The following is a 16118-nucleotide window of genomic DNA, read 5'->3' on the forward strand; positions in this document are numbered from 1 at the left end:
TACAAACTAGCAATGAACAGGCATACAACAAAATTAAAATTATAATACCATTTACAATGTCACTTTACAAAGGACTTAGGTGTGTAAGAAAACACATTAAGAGCTTATATGCTGAAAACTACACAATGCTGATGAAAGAAATTAAAGTTCCAAATAAATGGAGAGGTGTAACATGTCTGGGTATTGGAAGACTCAAAATAATGTGTTAATTCTCCCAAGTTGATCTACAGATTCAACATACTCTTAGCAAGAATTTTCTCAGTTTTCTAAACTATCCTAAAATTAACATGGAAATAACAAAGAAATTAGAACAGCGAGAACAGTTTTTTTTTTCAATTTTATTTGGCTATGTTGAGTCTTAGTTACAGCATTGGGTCTTGGTTGCAGTGCATGGGTTCCAGGGCGTGTGGGCTCAGCAGTTGTGGTCTTCAGACTTAGTTGCCCCATGGCATGTGGGATCTTAGTTCTTGGACTAGGGATCAGACCCACACCCCCTGCCCTGGAAGGCAGATTTCCAACCACTAGACCACCAGGGAAGTCCCAAACAATTTTTTTTAAGAATAAAGTGGGAGGGATCAGTCTAGACAGTTTTAAGACTTAGCCTTTGGCTATACTAATCAAGACTGTAATATTAGTGAAGGGAAAGATGCATAAATCAATGAAAGAAAACAGAGTACACAGAAGTAGACCCACACAAATATGCTCAACTGATTTTTAACAGAGATGCACATGTAATTCAGTAGAATAAAGGTAAATCTCCAGGAAATGGTATGGTGCAACTGGACAGCCCCAGAGGGGGAAAAACGCTCTGACCTAATTCTCATACATGATACAAAACTTCACTCAAAATGGACTCACAAACCTACATGGAAAAGGTAGACTATAAATAAAACTTTCAGAAAAAAGCATATAAGAAAATCTTTGGGATTTCAGGCTAGGTAAAGATTCCTTAAGATCTGATGTCCTAAACATCCAAAACCCTACCTATAAAAGAGAAAATAACAAACTGGACTTGATCAAAATTTAAACATTTGCTCTAAAGACTCTGGTCAGAGGATGAAAAGCAAACTATACACTGGGAGAAAATAATATGCAAACCACATAACTGACAAAGCAATAGTATCTAGAATAAAAAGGACTCTCGAAACTCAGTAATAATAATAAAAAAAAATCCCAAATAATGCAATTAGAAAATGGGTAAAACACACGAACAGACATTTCACCAAATAGGATATACTGATAGCAAATGAGCACATGAAAAGATATTCAACACCTTCAGCTATTAGAGGAATACAAATTAAAATGAGGGATCACTACACATCTCTCAGGATGGCTAAAATTAAGAATAGTGATGACACCAAATGTTGGTTAGGATGCACAGAAACTGGATCACTCATACCCTGCTCATGGGAATGTAAAATGATAGTTACTCTAGAAAAAGATTGGTAGTTTCTTTAAACATGCATGGAATTTCCCTGGGGTCCAGTGGTTAAGACTCTGCACATCCACTGCAGGGGACATGGGTTCGATCCCTGGTCAGGGAGCTAAGATTACACATGCCATGTGGCGTGGGCATAAGAAACAAAAAAAGGAAACTAAACATGTAATTACCATATGACTCAGCAATTATACCTCTGGGCATTTATCCCAGAGAAATGAAGACGGATTTTCCTGGAAAAATCTCTGTACATGAATGTTTATAGCATCTTTATTTATAACAGCCCTAAACTGGAAACAACTCAGATGTCCTTCAATGGATAAAAATTAAACATATCTGTAGTACATCCATACTACGGGTCTACTAAAAAGGAATGAAATATTCATACATTCCACAATCTGTACAACTCTCCAGAAAATTTACGTTAAGTTGAAAAAGCCAATCTGAAAAGGTTACATACTGTATGATTCCATTTATACATGTCTTGAAATTACAAATTTACAGAAATGGAGCTCAGATTAGTGATTGCTGGGCTGGTTAAGAACTGAAGTGGACGGACTTCCCTGGCATTTCAGTGGTTAAGACTCCTAACTTCCAATGTAGGGAGTGTGGATTCCATCCCTGGTCAGGGAACAAAGATCCCACATGCTGTGCAGGCAGCCAAAAGGAAAAAAGGACTGGTGTGGGGAAAGGAAAATGAAAGTGGCTATTCAAGGGCTACATGAGGCATCGTTGGCATGACAGAATTGTTCTGCATCTTGACTGTACCAATGTCAATATTCCGGTTGCGATATTATACTACAGTTTTACAATACATTGCCTCTGTGGAAGAACGAGGTAAAGAGCATGTGGGATCTCTTTGTATATTTATTTCTTTTCTTCCCTTTGTATTATTTCTTACAACTGTATGTGAACCTTTAATTATCTCAAAATAAAACATTTAATCTAAACAATGCACAAAATTAAGTGACTAATGCAAAGCATGAGAAAGACTTGACACATTTGATAAGAAATTAATAACCTTCGTATGTCCAAAGTGAATATGTCCAAAGTGTTTAGGGGGTGGAGGAGTAGGAGGTATAAACTATTGGGTGTAGACAGGCTACAAGGATGCATTGCACAACATGGGGAATAGAGCCAATATTTTGCAATAACTGTAAATGGCATGCAACATCTAAAAATTGTATAAAAATTTTTTTAAATCAGGGACTTCCCTGGTGGTCCAGTGGTTGACTCGACAGTCGCAATGGAGGGGGCACAAGGTTCCATTCCTAGTCGGAGAACTAAGATCCCATGTGTCACGTTTAATATTATTATGATAATACTAAATCAAAACATGTCTAAAGCTTTTATAAATCAAACAAACTGACAGACGAGCAAACAGGTGTTTCACGAAGGATAGATATAAACAGCTAATATGAATCAAAGTAATTAAGCTCACCGACAATAAAAAGCAAGAAAAACTAAAAGAATGCAAATTTTTCACACAACACACTAGCAGAGATTGTCGATTAGATGCTGCAGAATCTGCTGGGAAGGGAGAGCTCTTCTTCTACTGATGGGAATAGAAAGTGACAGACCTTTCTAGGAGGGCCACTTAGTAACCTACGTTACTAACACATACATTATGTGCGTGTACTCAGTCACCCAGTCACGCCTGACTCTCTGCGACCCCACAGGCTCCTGTCCAGGGGATTTTCCCAGGAAGAACACTGGAGTGGATTGCCATTTTCTCCTCCAGGGGATCTTCCCTACCCAGGGTTTGCACCCAAGTCTCCTGCATTGGCAGGCGGATTCTTTACACTAAACCACCAGGAAACCCAACATGCATTGAAAATTCTTTTAAAAGTATGTGTCTTTAAATATACCAATTTCAAGTCTAGACATTTATCCTAAGAAAACAATAAGGAACACATACAGAGACTTATTCATAAGATGTTCACTATGATATATTATTTGGATTATCCCCAGATAAAGAATTATTGGGTAAATTACAGCCCTGAATTGAAATAAAGCACAGAAAATGATGTCTGAGAAAAATAATCACAAAAATATTGTGACATAGCAAATGAAAAAAGCTGGCTACAAAACTACGGCAGTATGTGACCCCAATTTTATTTCAAAAGATAAATTTTTAAAAATATACATGTTTACTAAAAAGATGAAGAATTCACACAGAAAGTATAATGGTGGTTACCTCATGGGTGATAAATACATTGTTTTCTTTATGCTTCTTTGCATTACCAAAATTTTTCTAGCAAAGACTATGTATTAAATTGCTTTGGCCATTAGAAGAAAAAAGCAGTACTGCTTTTTTTTAAAGGGAGCCCCGTGTGGTAAGGCAGGCAGCCAGTTCACAGCCTTAGCCTGGGAACAAGCCCAGACACTCTAAGGGCACTGAGCCTTTGGGCAGTGGGTGGAGACAGACGATGTTGGGCAAGAGCAGCCTCCCTTCCACCTCTGAAGACACGCGACTCACCTTTTGGAGTTCCTGAAGTAGCTGCTAACAAGGGTGGGTAAGTCTGAACTGACCCATCACAGGAGTGACATTTGGTTCATTTGTTACACTGTCCTGGTTCTTGACTCTAGTACAACTGCTTCCATGTTCCTGAAAACCTTGAAACTGTTTGCACACCTGATCTGAAGCCTTTATAAAGGGTAAAAGGACATACACATCCACACAAAATTGTATACCCAGTAGAAAGCTAGCCGCTTGCCTCCAAACAATATCTCCCCCAACCCTGATCACATCCTCACCTGTAACAAGCACTTGATCCGCTCTCCAGGGGTCATAATCCCTGTGGTGAACACTCCGGATAACATCCCAGCTGCAAATATCTGGGGGTAGCTGTGTTGAAAACAAAAACAAGAGGCAAGAACCTGTGACTAACTACTCAGAACAGAGGCAGCCCCAGCAAAGAAAAAAAATCAAATTAAGTGCTCGGACTGGGCGGAAGTCCAGCACAAATAGATGACGTTTCACACCAAAGCCAAGTTCTATGTATATTCTGACGTCAAACTTCCCAGGGCAGCGGTCTCAGTGCTGAGAACAATATGAGCTTGGTCACAAGGCCCACGGGCACACTCAGATGGCCTCAGTCACAGGAGAGGTTCTCCCCTGGCCAGCCATGCGGTGACTATGGACGAGTTTCCAGGCCTCTCTGAGCCTTCATCTGCAAAGTTCAGGGTTGTTGTGAGAAATGGCCTATAACCCAGGATGTAGACCTCGGTTAACCCCAGATCTCCTCCAATCTCTCCTTCTCTGGATCACCAAGAGCCTGATAACATTTTAAGCAGAGACTCACACAGGACGGCGTCAAGGCCAGGGGAATGGCTGTGGCCATATCCACAGGCCAAGTTGTGAGGTATGTGCTGTAAGCTGCTGGGAAATGCCCTGTCAGGGATGGTACCCAATCAGGTGTGATGGGTCCTACGGCTTCTGTGCAGAGAACAGTCCTCCAGTGGCCAGAGATCTGGATCCTCACCGTGGCCCTCACAGAATGAACCACACTGAGTATATGGAGGAACTGGAGGCTCCTAGCATCACTGCCTGTGCCGCCCCTGACATCTCCTTTTCTTTCCAAGATTAAGGAAAATCTGGTCTCCAGGCAGACTGGTCTCAGAGGGAATGGATTTCAACAGATTTCCCACAATTGAAAACAAGTTGCTGAAAAACTTCACCCTCTTGCCTGACCCTCAAGCCCTTCCCGACCCCAGGCCTCCGGAAGCCGAGCCTTCAGGACTATCACACCCCACAAGGAGCCCAAAACCTGGAGAAGAGATGTCAAATGGAGATAGGGAGACATCCACTTCCAGTCCTGACATCAAGTTTCCCAGGGCAGGGGTCTCAGTGCCAAGAGCAATACAACCTTGGTCACGAGGCAGGGCACTGGTCTCAATGGCTTTTTTCCCATGCACTCACCCCAGACAGGCCTCACACAACCACCTCAGGCATGCAAGCCCAGCACACAGGCTGTTTGCTCCACCATTGAGCTGTTTGCTCAACTGCTTTCATGCCTGGCCTCCTTCACAGTTTCAGTTCACACTGCTGTCCCCAAGAGGCACCCTTTCAGCGACAGAACTTCCCCTCGTGAGAGCAACATCTCTTCTTCCATGGATGCCCAGACCTTAGGCTGCACATATCTCCTGGGACTGGGGACTCTCCTCTGAACAGGGTCTCTGCATGTACACAGGGTACCATGGGTGGCCCATTCCACCACCCCTCACTCACCCCAGGGAAGCATCTGTGAGGTATGGACCCTTGAGCTTCCATCCAAGGTCCTGGTAATGTTCCTTTCTGTACTATGCCCAGATACTACAGTGGGGAGGAGAAGGTGGCAGGGTTGACATTCAGGATTCAGAACATGGAAGGATTATGGGGCAGGGATCGGAGTATCTCAACCTTCGCTCAGGCAGGAAGGGTACTTCTCTGAGCACTGATGTGACGGTACAGGGAATACAACCCACAGGCTAAGGCAGTAGCAGTCACCCCATGAACATTCTTGGGCATGGCCCTGGTTCATGATACAGCTGTGAGCTAGCGTATGAGCTAAAAGCCCAGATGCTCAGAGAGGACATGTGTCCATAGGCTATTTGGACTACCACAGCCAAACGCATGGCCTACCCTAGTGGCCCAGGGGCTAAGGTGCCACATTCCCAAGGCAGGGGGCCCAAGTTTGATCCTTGGTCAGGGGACTAGACTCATCGCAGCCAAATAAATAAAAATATATATTAAAAAAAGTCAAACACAGCTTCCAAAGGACCCCACCCCCTACACTCACATTTGGGGCTACCTATGGCTTTTTATAGAAGCTGGCCACATTCAGAGAGTCACGGGGACTCCAGAAATAGTTTCATGTTACGAGCATTTCTATTGATGCCTCGCCCCTTACTCAGCCTGCTGCGGCCTGAAGTAGTGATCGAAGTCAATCACAGGGCACCCTGGGCTTCCTCCCTTGAGCTCTAGAATCTAAGCTTGGCCAGCTGCTGTGGGCCCTGTGCTGCGTGCAGCCCCACCCCGCAGGTGTCATCTCAGACTGAGTGTGCCTTGTCATCCTGGGTGTCAACTCAGCATGCCCTGCATCCCAAGAAGCCCGTTTTCATTCACTGCTTTGTCAGTTCTGAGCCCTAATTCTACCTCATCTGCCTCTCCATACCCAAATCCAACTTCTGAAAGTCTACTGGAAGGAAACACTAATTTCTTTCCCTGCAACAGAGACACCAATACTTGGAAATAATTATAATCATGTTACGAAAATGAAGGAAGACAGAAGCTGAAACCTTCCCTTCTCCCATCCAGGGGATGAGAAAGAAGGCTGCTGCGGTCATTACTGTAGCACCAGGTACCTTGGTGGTATCTGATACACATTTTAGCATTCGGACCTCCCAGTGCTGTGGGGCTGGTATTACTAATATTCCCAGTAAGCAAGACTACTTCATATAAGAAATGACGACAATCTAGTAAGGGGGGTTGGGGGAGGGCTTTGGGTTTTATCTTTTCCCCTGTTGGTCCACAGCGCAAAGGAAACCCAAGTACCTCCCTGATATGGAGAAGAAGACAGCCATTGCCGGTCTGACAGTTCTTTCCTGTAGCCTACATCACATCACCGGCAGAACAGCATCGCGTGCTCCGGGCTAGTAAGTAAGTACTCACCTGAGCACATCCTCTGGGTGTTTCTGTTGCAGTTTCTTCCCCAAACCAAACCCAAAGAAGCAGACAGCAAACATGGGGGTGACCCCGACGATGGGGGCAGCCATGCCCCGATATAGACCCCTGATGCCCTGCAAGGAAGCATAGGAGGGGAAGCTGTTTACAGACACAACTAACATCTACATCACTGAAGCAGGGAAGCAGCGTGTCCTCTGACCCGTGGCCTCCTTTCCCCAAGCAAGGAGAGCTTTAAAAGGAAGAATCTTCCCACACTTATCAGAAAAGGTTGTCTTCTTATATACTGTTGGAGACACTGAAAACAGCTTCTAGTCTGGAAGGCAAACTGGTAACATGTAGCTTACGCTTCCCTCAGAAAACTACCTGTCTAGAAACATATTCTAAGGGAATACTCAAAGATATAAAAAAGAATGACATCAGGCATTTATTACACACTGCATTTTGGAACATTCCCAAATAGGAGATTAATGAGACAAACTACGGAAACCTCATATTGGACTATCACACAGCCATACAATCACATTGTAACATGAGATTACTAAATTGGTAAAAAAAAAAAAAAAAAAAAAAGGCAGGCTACAAAACAGAATGTACAATGTGACTTGATTGGGGGTGAGATACAGGTGCTTAAGAAATTTTTTTGGGGGGGGAGGCTGCATGTATCTTTTTTTCTCACATTAAAATTTTTTAATATAAATTTATTTGTTTTAATTGGAGGTTAATTACACAAATTTTTGTATTTCCTAAGAATTAGGATCTGAGGGGAGTTCCCTAGTGGCCTAGTGGTTAGCATTCTGGGCTTTCACTGTGGTGGCCTGGGTTCGGTCCTGGGTTGGGGAACTGAGATCACTCAAGCCACCCAGTATGCCCCCTCCCAAAAAAGACATAAGATTCTTATTGTTAAAAACAATAGCAAGACTGCACATCAATTTTCACCAGTACATTTAGATAATGAAACTGACTATGTAGTAGCCAATGAACAGACAGACAAATAGACAATCCAACCAAACAAGTTAGTACAACAAGGACAAGGAAGATCTGGGACCCAGAGACCAAGGGTTTGGCTCAAGAGAGGGGAGGGGTGTTCCCAGGAAGGTGCTGGGTACAGCAGGCCTGGGAAGAAGCCAGTTGACATGGGAGTATGAGACCCAGGACTCCAGGAGGAGTTTATTTGTTTTATAAGAAAAACAAAGCAAACAACAAACAGGCAGTGTGAAAAACCAAACAAAAGCATTCTACAGCAACTTTAGGACACAGGATGACAGATGTAGAGATTCAAAGAGACACAAGCAAGAGAAACTGACACAATTGTTCACCCAACCTTAAGAAAAACAAAAAGCTGTACAAGTAATGAAATGTGCCCTGAAGGACATTACTTTGTTAACAGAGAAAAAACATACATAAAGTTGTAATCATGAAAACAGTGAACTGTATTAAACCACAAAGGATGATGAAAATTATTGGGCAGAGCAGAAAGAGGAGCTAAGGAACGCAAGAGTTAAAACCATCTACCACAAACAGGTAGCTAAAACAGTTTTAAATGGATAAAATACGTGCATGCAGCTCGGTAGAAAACAGCATTAATAACTGAGGGAGCTGAGGGACTTCCCTGATGGTTCAGTGGTTAAGACTCTGTGAACTTTCACTGCAGCGGGGAGGGGTGCAATCCTTGGTGGGAGAAGTTCCCAAGGGAGGAGGAAAAACAGTAATTGAGAAGGTAGAAAGCAGCAACTTCTAGAGGATTGGGGTGGGGGGCTACTTTGTTACAAGTCCTTCGGTAACAAACTAAGTGCTTGTGTCTTTTTAACACAAAATAAGGGCTAATTTTTAAAAACATGTTACAGTTGCTTCCTACAGGAACTGGCAGGAGAAATGGGCAGGGGAGGGGGATGCTACACACAAGGGAGGGTCCACAGACCTAGGCTGGAGAACCTGCCTCACTGCAGACTCTGGGCGCTCACAACCCATCTTCTTTCCAGAACTACTTGCAGCACTTCTCCCAGATCTGCAAAGGTCTAACGGCTACAGGCTATAAGCAGACTCTCCAAGGACAATGTGCACAGGAGGTAAAGAGGGAAGGGTGAATAGGAAGAGAAGGTTCTGGGAAGGATCTGCAAAAGCCTCTTGGGACAAAACCCTCCCAAAGCCCCTCCCACAGCTTCCCACCTGGCTAAGGATGCCCAAGCCCGGAGGGCCAACAACTCCCAACGACTCCTCCAGCCTTCCTTCCACTGTCTGGCCCACCCAGTTCCATGCAGAACAACTAAGACCCGTCCAGTAGTACCAGCAAGTGAGCTCAATCTGGCACAGCAAAACCCAGAGACAAGCACAAATATGGACTGAGGAAGCCTCTCTGACACTGCAGGGAGTTGGGTTTATACAAGCCATTCTCACCAAGCCTCCAGCACCCAGCACATTGCTGAGGCACTAAACAGGTGCTCAATAATATTTGCTCACCAAGAGGCATATAATCCTGTCTCTCTGTAAGGGCAGAGAACTCTTAGCAGACTGGAAGCTCAAAGCCTCCACTGGACACCGATCAGACTCCATTCTGGGTTGATAAGAGAAACACAGCCTTACAGAAGAAAAGACGGCACCATCTCCAGCATGGATGATTGGGTAGATTCCACTTCAAAATCTTCCTCCCACATCTGGGTCCTGCAGGAGCCCCGGGAACAACTTCTTCTAGACTGAGTCCATCACTTACCAGCATCCCCTCTTTGTCTGGGTGATACCTGCTTCTTACTTCTACTTATTTAATAAAGACTATATATTTACTATTTATTCACATTAGAGTTATATTTTAGGCAACGAAGGTTGTTACCTATGTGCTAATGAAGTCAGTAATAAGCATCACTAGTCATTAAAACTTTTTTAAAATCCCATGTTTTCACTCTAAGTAATAGCTGAAAAATGATTATACAATTCAATAACCTCACACCAATTTAGTTTCCTTGTCTATGGGTTTGAAGACTCATTCTCTTTCACTCTCTTTTTTCCCCAGACAGGCTGAGCTTTCCTCCAAATTTTACGTGAACTTCTGACACTGATCCCTGTCAAACAGACTGAACCAGCTTTGCAGTTTCTTTTACTTCATGTCTCCAATTATTCCTCATGAATTCCCTGTGGTCTCGATTCTGCCTTCCAAGAGAGAAAGCGCCATTTTATTAGCTTCATTCATCCACATAAAACAGTAACTGGAACTCTCAAACACTCCAGAGCGATGACAATAGGACATAGGATGACATGGGGGTGAGAGAGCCAGGCATGTGGGCTGGACCTCCCGCAGAACCATGCAGTCACCCAGTCCCCCAGAGAAGTAACACGCCAACCATCTGAAAATGTGTTCCTCTGAATAGGAGAAATGCCCAGCACCACGATTCCGTACCTCTCTCATCAGAGTCTTCCGGAAACAGTCAAAGGTGCCAGAATACATGGGAGGCTGTCCAGGCAAACTTGGGGGCTGCGTCTGCAGTCGGACCTAAAACCAGAAGTTAAAACACGGTCATTTCCCAGAAGCAGAACTGCGTGTCAGAGGCAACGGCCTGACCATCTGCCAAAATCTCAACAGAAAGCAGCACCTGTGTGCACATCTTCAGCATTCCCTTTATCTGCTGGATTCAGACTTCTCTTTCTTCCAGTTTATTACAACCTTGTACTCACAAGTCATCAGTAGCACGCTTCTGAAGAGCGAGACAGTTCCTCTGATTTCCTCAGCCACTTACTTTTGCTATTTATTTCTTATCTAAAGGATCCCGTGGTGACCAAATGGAATAGGTATGACCAGTTTACAAATGAGGAGACTGGGTTCACTGAGGTCCAGTGATGTGCCAGTAACTAGACCTGGCTGATGCAAGTGAAGTGAAGTCGCTCAGTCGTGTCTGACTCTTTGTGATCCCATGGACTGTAACTTACCAGGCTCCTCAGTCCATGGAATTTTCCAGGCAAGAGTACTGGAGTGGGTTGCCATTTCCTTCTCCAGGGGATCTTCCCAACCCAGGGATCGAACCCGGGTCTCCTGCACTGCAGGCACATGCTTTACCATCTGAGCCACACTGGATATCATTTATCCACTGCAAAGCTCAGCTCAATTCTAGGCACTCTCCACACTCATCTGAAGTGCTTTGTTGGGGGTTAGGTAACGTGCTCGACAAAGATATTTTGGAATGAGGTGGATTTAATATCCTGCTTTCCTTGGTCCTCATCCTTCTCCACCTTTCGGGGCATCCAATGCTTCCAACTTTAAACATCCCCTCTTGGCACTCTCTCCTTTGTCTCCTTTTCAACTCCAGGTGCCCTCCAAGGCTAAGGAGCCTACCCAGGTGGTCCACTATCCCTTTCAGAAAACACATTCCGGGGCTTCAGCTTATGTTCAGTGATGACTTTTACTCAGCCATCTTCAGACCTTCTCACCTCACCTTTTGGGCTATATTTCACTGCCTGGGGAAGCTCTCCCTACTCAAATCACCTCCAAAATCTCATCCTTTCGATGCATGTCCCATTTGTCCCAGAGCCACCAGTCTACCATTTCTCAGGATTTGAAACTCTAGCATCCAACTACTTCCTGTGTTTCTCCTCTTAATTCATGTGGGCACCAAGGCTAATGGAAAGTTCTTTCAAGATGCTTCCAGGATCCTAATTTCTTCCTCTCTCCATCTGAAGTCTTCCTCCAGGCAAAGTGCTTGCCCATTCTTACCCAGTGTGGTAGTTTTCAAAAATGCCCACTAACTCTTTGATACTCCTGCCCTTCAGAAGTTAAACCTAGATCCCCTCCCCTTGGACGTGATCCAGACTCAGTGACTCACTTCTATCGAACAGAATGAGATGATATTGATACCATGTGACTTCCAAGGCTAGGTGACAGAAAGGTCAGCTTCTGCCTGTGTTCATTTCAGGTTATTTGCTTTGGGGAGTCCGTCACTATGCTATGAGGGTACTTACAGCCTGAAGAGGCCATGTGTAGAGGAAATAAGGCCTCTTGACAACAGCCAGCACTAACTGCCAGAATGTGAATGAACCACATGCAAGTCAATTCTTTGGGTGAGTACAGTCCTGCCCAACATCTTTTTGTTGTTTTTGACTGGAAGGGAGGGTTTTTCAGTATTTTTTTTTTTTAACAGTTTTATTATGATACAACTCATATACCATAAAATTCACCCATTTTATGCAGTTAGAGGGTTTTTAGCAGTTGCAGAGTTGTGCAACCTTCATTATAATCAATTTGAGAACATTTTCATCACCCCAAAAAGAAACACCACACCCATTAGTAGTCACTCTCCTCTTCTCTCAGCCACTGGCAATTTAATAAGCTACCTTCTGCCTCCATGAATTTTCCTATTTTCTGTATTTCATGTAAATGAAATCATACAGTATGTGGTCTTTCATACCTGGTTTCTTTTACTTGCATAAAGTGTTCAAAGTTCACCTATGTCAGAGAATGTACCAGTTCCTCATTCTTTTTATTGGTAAATAATATTCTACTATACAAATAAACTATGTTCTGTTTATCTGCTCATCAAATAATGACAAATTACATTTTTTCCATTTTTATTATTATGAATAATGGTGCTACAAACTTTTGTGTATAGGCTTTTGTGTGGACATACATTTTTAGTTCTCCTGGGTGTTGTAAGGGTCAAGATTCTCCAGAGAAACAGAACCAATAGGATGTGGAGAGTTATTTATTTGTTTGTTTGTTATAAGGAATTGACTCACACAGTTACGGAGGCAAACAGCAAGATCTGCAGTCAGCAAGCTGGCGACCCAGGAAAGCCAATGAGATAGTTCTATTTCAAGTGTTAAGACGAGAGAACCGGGAGAGCTGATGGTCTAAGCCCCAGTTCAAAAGTTGGCAGGCTCAAAACCCAAGAAGAGCCAACGTTTCAGTTAGAGTTCAAAGGCAGGAAAAGACCAACAACCCAGCTCAATCAGTCAAGAGGGAGGAGTTTTGGCCTTTTGTTCTATTAAGGCCTTCAACTGACTAGATGAGGGTCACCCACATCAGTTCAGTTCAGTTCAGCCGCTCAGTCGTGACTGTGAAGCACTCTATCTATCAGATCTAGTCCCTTAAATCTATTTCTCACTTCCACTGTATAGTCATAAGGGATTTGATTGAGGTCATACCTGAATGGTCTAGTGGTTTTCCCTACTTTCTTCAATTTCAGTCTGAATTTGGCAATAAGGAGTTCATGATCTGAGCCACAGTCAGCTCCTGGTCTTCTTTTTGTTGACTGTATAGAGCTTTTCCATCTTTGGCTGCAAAGAATATAATCAATCTGATTTTGGTGTTGACCATCTGGGTGATGTCCATGTGTAGAGTCTTCTCTTGTGTTGTTGGAAGAGGGTGTTTGCTATGGCCAGTGCATTTTCTTGGCAAAACTCTATTAGTCTTTGCCCTGCTTCATTCCGTATTCCAAGGCCAAATTTGCCTGTTACTCCAGGTGTTTTCTGACTTCCTACTTTTGCATTCCAGTCCCCTATAATGAAAAGGACATCTTTTTTGGGTGTTAATTCTAAAAGGTCTTGTAGGTCTTCATAAGACCATTCAACTTCAGCTTCTTCAGCATTACTGGTTTGGGGCATAGACTTTTTAGTTCCTCTTTACTTTCTGCCATAAGGTGGTGACATCTGCATATCTGAGGTTATTGATATTTGTCCCGCAATCTTGATTCCAGCTTGTGCTTCTTCCAGCCAAGCGTTTCTCATGATGTACTCTGCATATAAGTTAAATAAGCAGGGTGACAATATACAGCCTTGACATACTCCTTTTCCTACTTAGAACCAGTCTGTTGTTCCATGTCCAGTTCTAACTGTTGCTTCCTGACCTGCATATAGGTTTCTCAAGAGGCAGGTCAGGTGGTCTGGTATTCCCATCTCTTTCAGAATTTTCCACAGTTTATTGTGATCCACACAGCCAAAGGCTTTGGCATAGTCAATAAAGCAGAAATCGATGTTTTTCTGGAACTCTCTTGCTTTTTCCATGATCCAGCAGATGTTGGCAATTTGATCTCTGGTTCCTCTGCCTTTTCTAAAACCGGCTTGAACATCTGGAAGTTCATGGTTCACGTATTGTTGAAGCCTGGCTTGGAGAATTTTGAGCGTTACTTTACTAGCGTGTGAGATGAGTGCAATTGTGCGGTAGTTTGAGCATTCTTTGGCATTGCCTTTCTTTGAGATTGGAATGAAAACTGACCTTTTCCAGTCCTGTGGCCACTGCTGAGTTTTCTAAATTTGCTGGCATATTCAGTGCAGCACTTCCACAGCATCATCTTTCAGGATTTGAAATAGCTCAACTGGAATTCCATCACCTCCACTAGCTTTGTTCGTAGTGATGCTTTCTAAGGCCCACTTGACTTCACATTCCAGGATGTCTGGCTCTAGGTGAGTGATCACACCATCGTGATTATCTGGGTCGTGAACATGTTTTTTGTACAGTTCTTCTGTGTATTTTTGCCACCTCTTAATATCTTCTGCTTCTGTTAGGTCCAGACCATTTCTGTCCTTTATTGAGCCCATCTTTGCATGAAATGTTCCCTTGATAGCTCTAATTTTCTTGAAGAGATCTCTAGTCTTTCCCATTCTACTGTTTTCCTCTATTTCTTTGCATTGATCACTGAGGAAGGCTTTCTTATCTCTTCTTGCTATTCTTTGGAACTCTGCATTCAGATGCTTATATCTTTCCTTTTCTCCTTTGCTTTTTGCTTCTCTTCTTTTCACAGCTATTTGTAAGGCGTCCACAGACAGCCATTTTGCTTTTTTGAATTTCTTTTCCATGGGGATGGTCTTGATCCCTGTCTCCTACACAAAGTCACGAACCTCTGTCCATAGTTCATCAGGCACTCTATCTATCAGATCTAGCCCCTTAAATCTATTTCTCACTTCCACAGTATAATCATAATTATACACTTCCACTGTATAATCACCCACATTAGGGAGGGCAATCTGCTTTACTTAGTCTGCCTTAAATGCTAATCTCATTCAAAAACATCCTCACAGATATACCCAGAATAACATTTGACCAATATCTGGACACCCATGGCTCAGCTGACACATAAAATTAACCACAACAGGAGAATTGCTATGTCAGATGCTAACTCTGTTTATTCAACCTTTTGAGGAACTTCCAGACTGTTTCCCAAAGAGGTTGCACCCTTTACACTCCCACAAACAGTTAATGAGTATTCCAAATTCTCCACATCCTTGCCAACACTGACTGTCATCTACCTTTTTTTTAAATTATAGCCGGTGTTAGGTGGATATTAGGTGGTATCTCCCTATCATGATGGCTAATGCTGTTGAACATTTTTCATGTGTTTATTGGCCATTTCTGTATCTTCTTTGGAAAAATGTCTATTCAGATTCTTTGCCCATTTTTCCCTTTCCAATTTTTTTTCTGTCATAAGATACACATACAATTTACCATCTCGATCATTTTTAAGTACACAGTTCAGTGATACTGGGCTTCCCTGGTGACTCGCTGGTAAAGAATCTGCCTGCAATGCGGGAGACCTGGGTTGGGAAGATCCCCTGGAGAAGGGAGAGGCCGCCCACTCCAGTATTCTGGCCTGGAGAATTCCATGGACTGTATCATCCATGAGATCACAAAGAGTCAGACGCAACTGAGTGACTTTCACTTTCACTTTTCAGTGATATTAAATACATGCAAAATGTTATGCAACCATCACCATCATCCATAATTCTTTTTATCTCCTCCCACTAAACAGTAAATTCTCATCCGCCCTACATCCCGACCCGGGCAACCAATCTACTTTCTGTCTCTAAGATTTTGTGTATTCGAAGTACCTCATATAAGTAGGATCATAAAGTACATATCTTTTTATTAATGACTTAGTTCATTGAGCCTAATGGTTTCCACATTCATCCACGTGGTTGCAAGTATCAGAATTTCCTTCTTTTTAAAGTTGCATAATATTCTATTCTATGTATAGGCCACATTTTGCTTATTTGTTCTTCCATCCGTGGACACTTGGGTTGCTCCCATGTTTCGGCTAC

General features: G+C 43.1%; 1 protein-coding gene across 2 annotated transcripts in view; it reads right to left on the reverse strand.

Annotated features, from left to right (window-relative positions):
* SLC25A20 (solute carrier family 25 member 20) overlaps nucleotides 1-16118 on the reverse strand; it is a 37193-nt gene that overhangs the window by 15373 nt on the left and 5702 nt on the right. For both annotated transcript variants that reach the window (XR_008199142.1, XM_052637760.1), the window contains exons 2-4: nucleotides 10495-10587; nucleotides 7092-7219; nucleotides 4196-4286 (exon numbers count right to left, since the gene is read on the reverse strand). Coding sequence is in view for 1 of the 2 variants with exons in the window: in XM_052637760.1 (XP_052493720.1) it covers nucleotides 4196-4286; nucleotides 7092-7219; nucleotides 10495-10587 (312 nt within the window). In the remaining variant the exon portion in view is untranslated. The remainder of the gene's footprint in view (nucleotides 1-4195; nucleotides 4287-7091; nucleotides 7220-10494; nucleotides 10588-16118) is intronic.

This window comes from Budorcas taxicolor, chromosome 1, assembly GCF_023091745.1.
Source record: "Budorcas taxicolor isolate Tak-1 chromosome 1, Takin1.1, whole genome shotgun sequence".
Lineage (NCBI taxonomy): Eukaryota > Metazoa > Chordata > Mammalia > Artiodactyla > Bovidae > Budorcas > Budorcas taxicolor.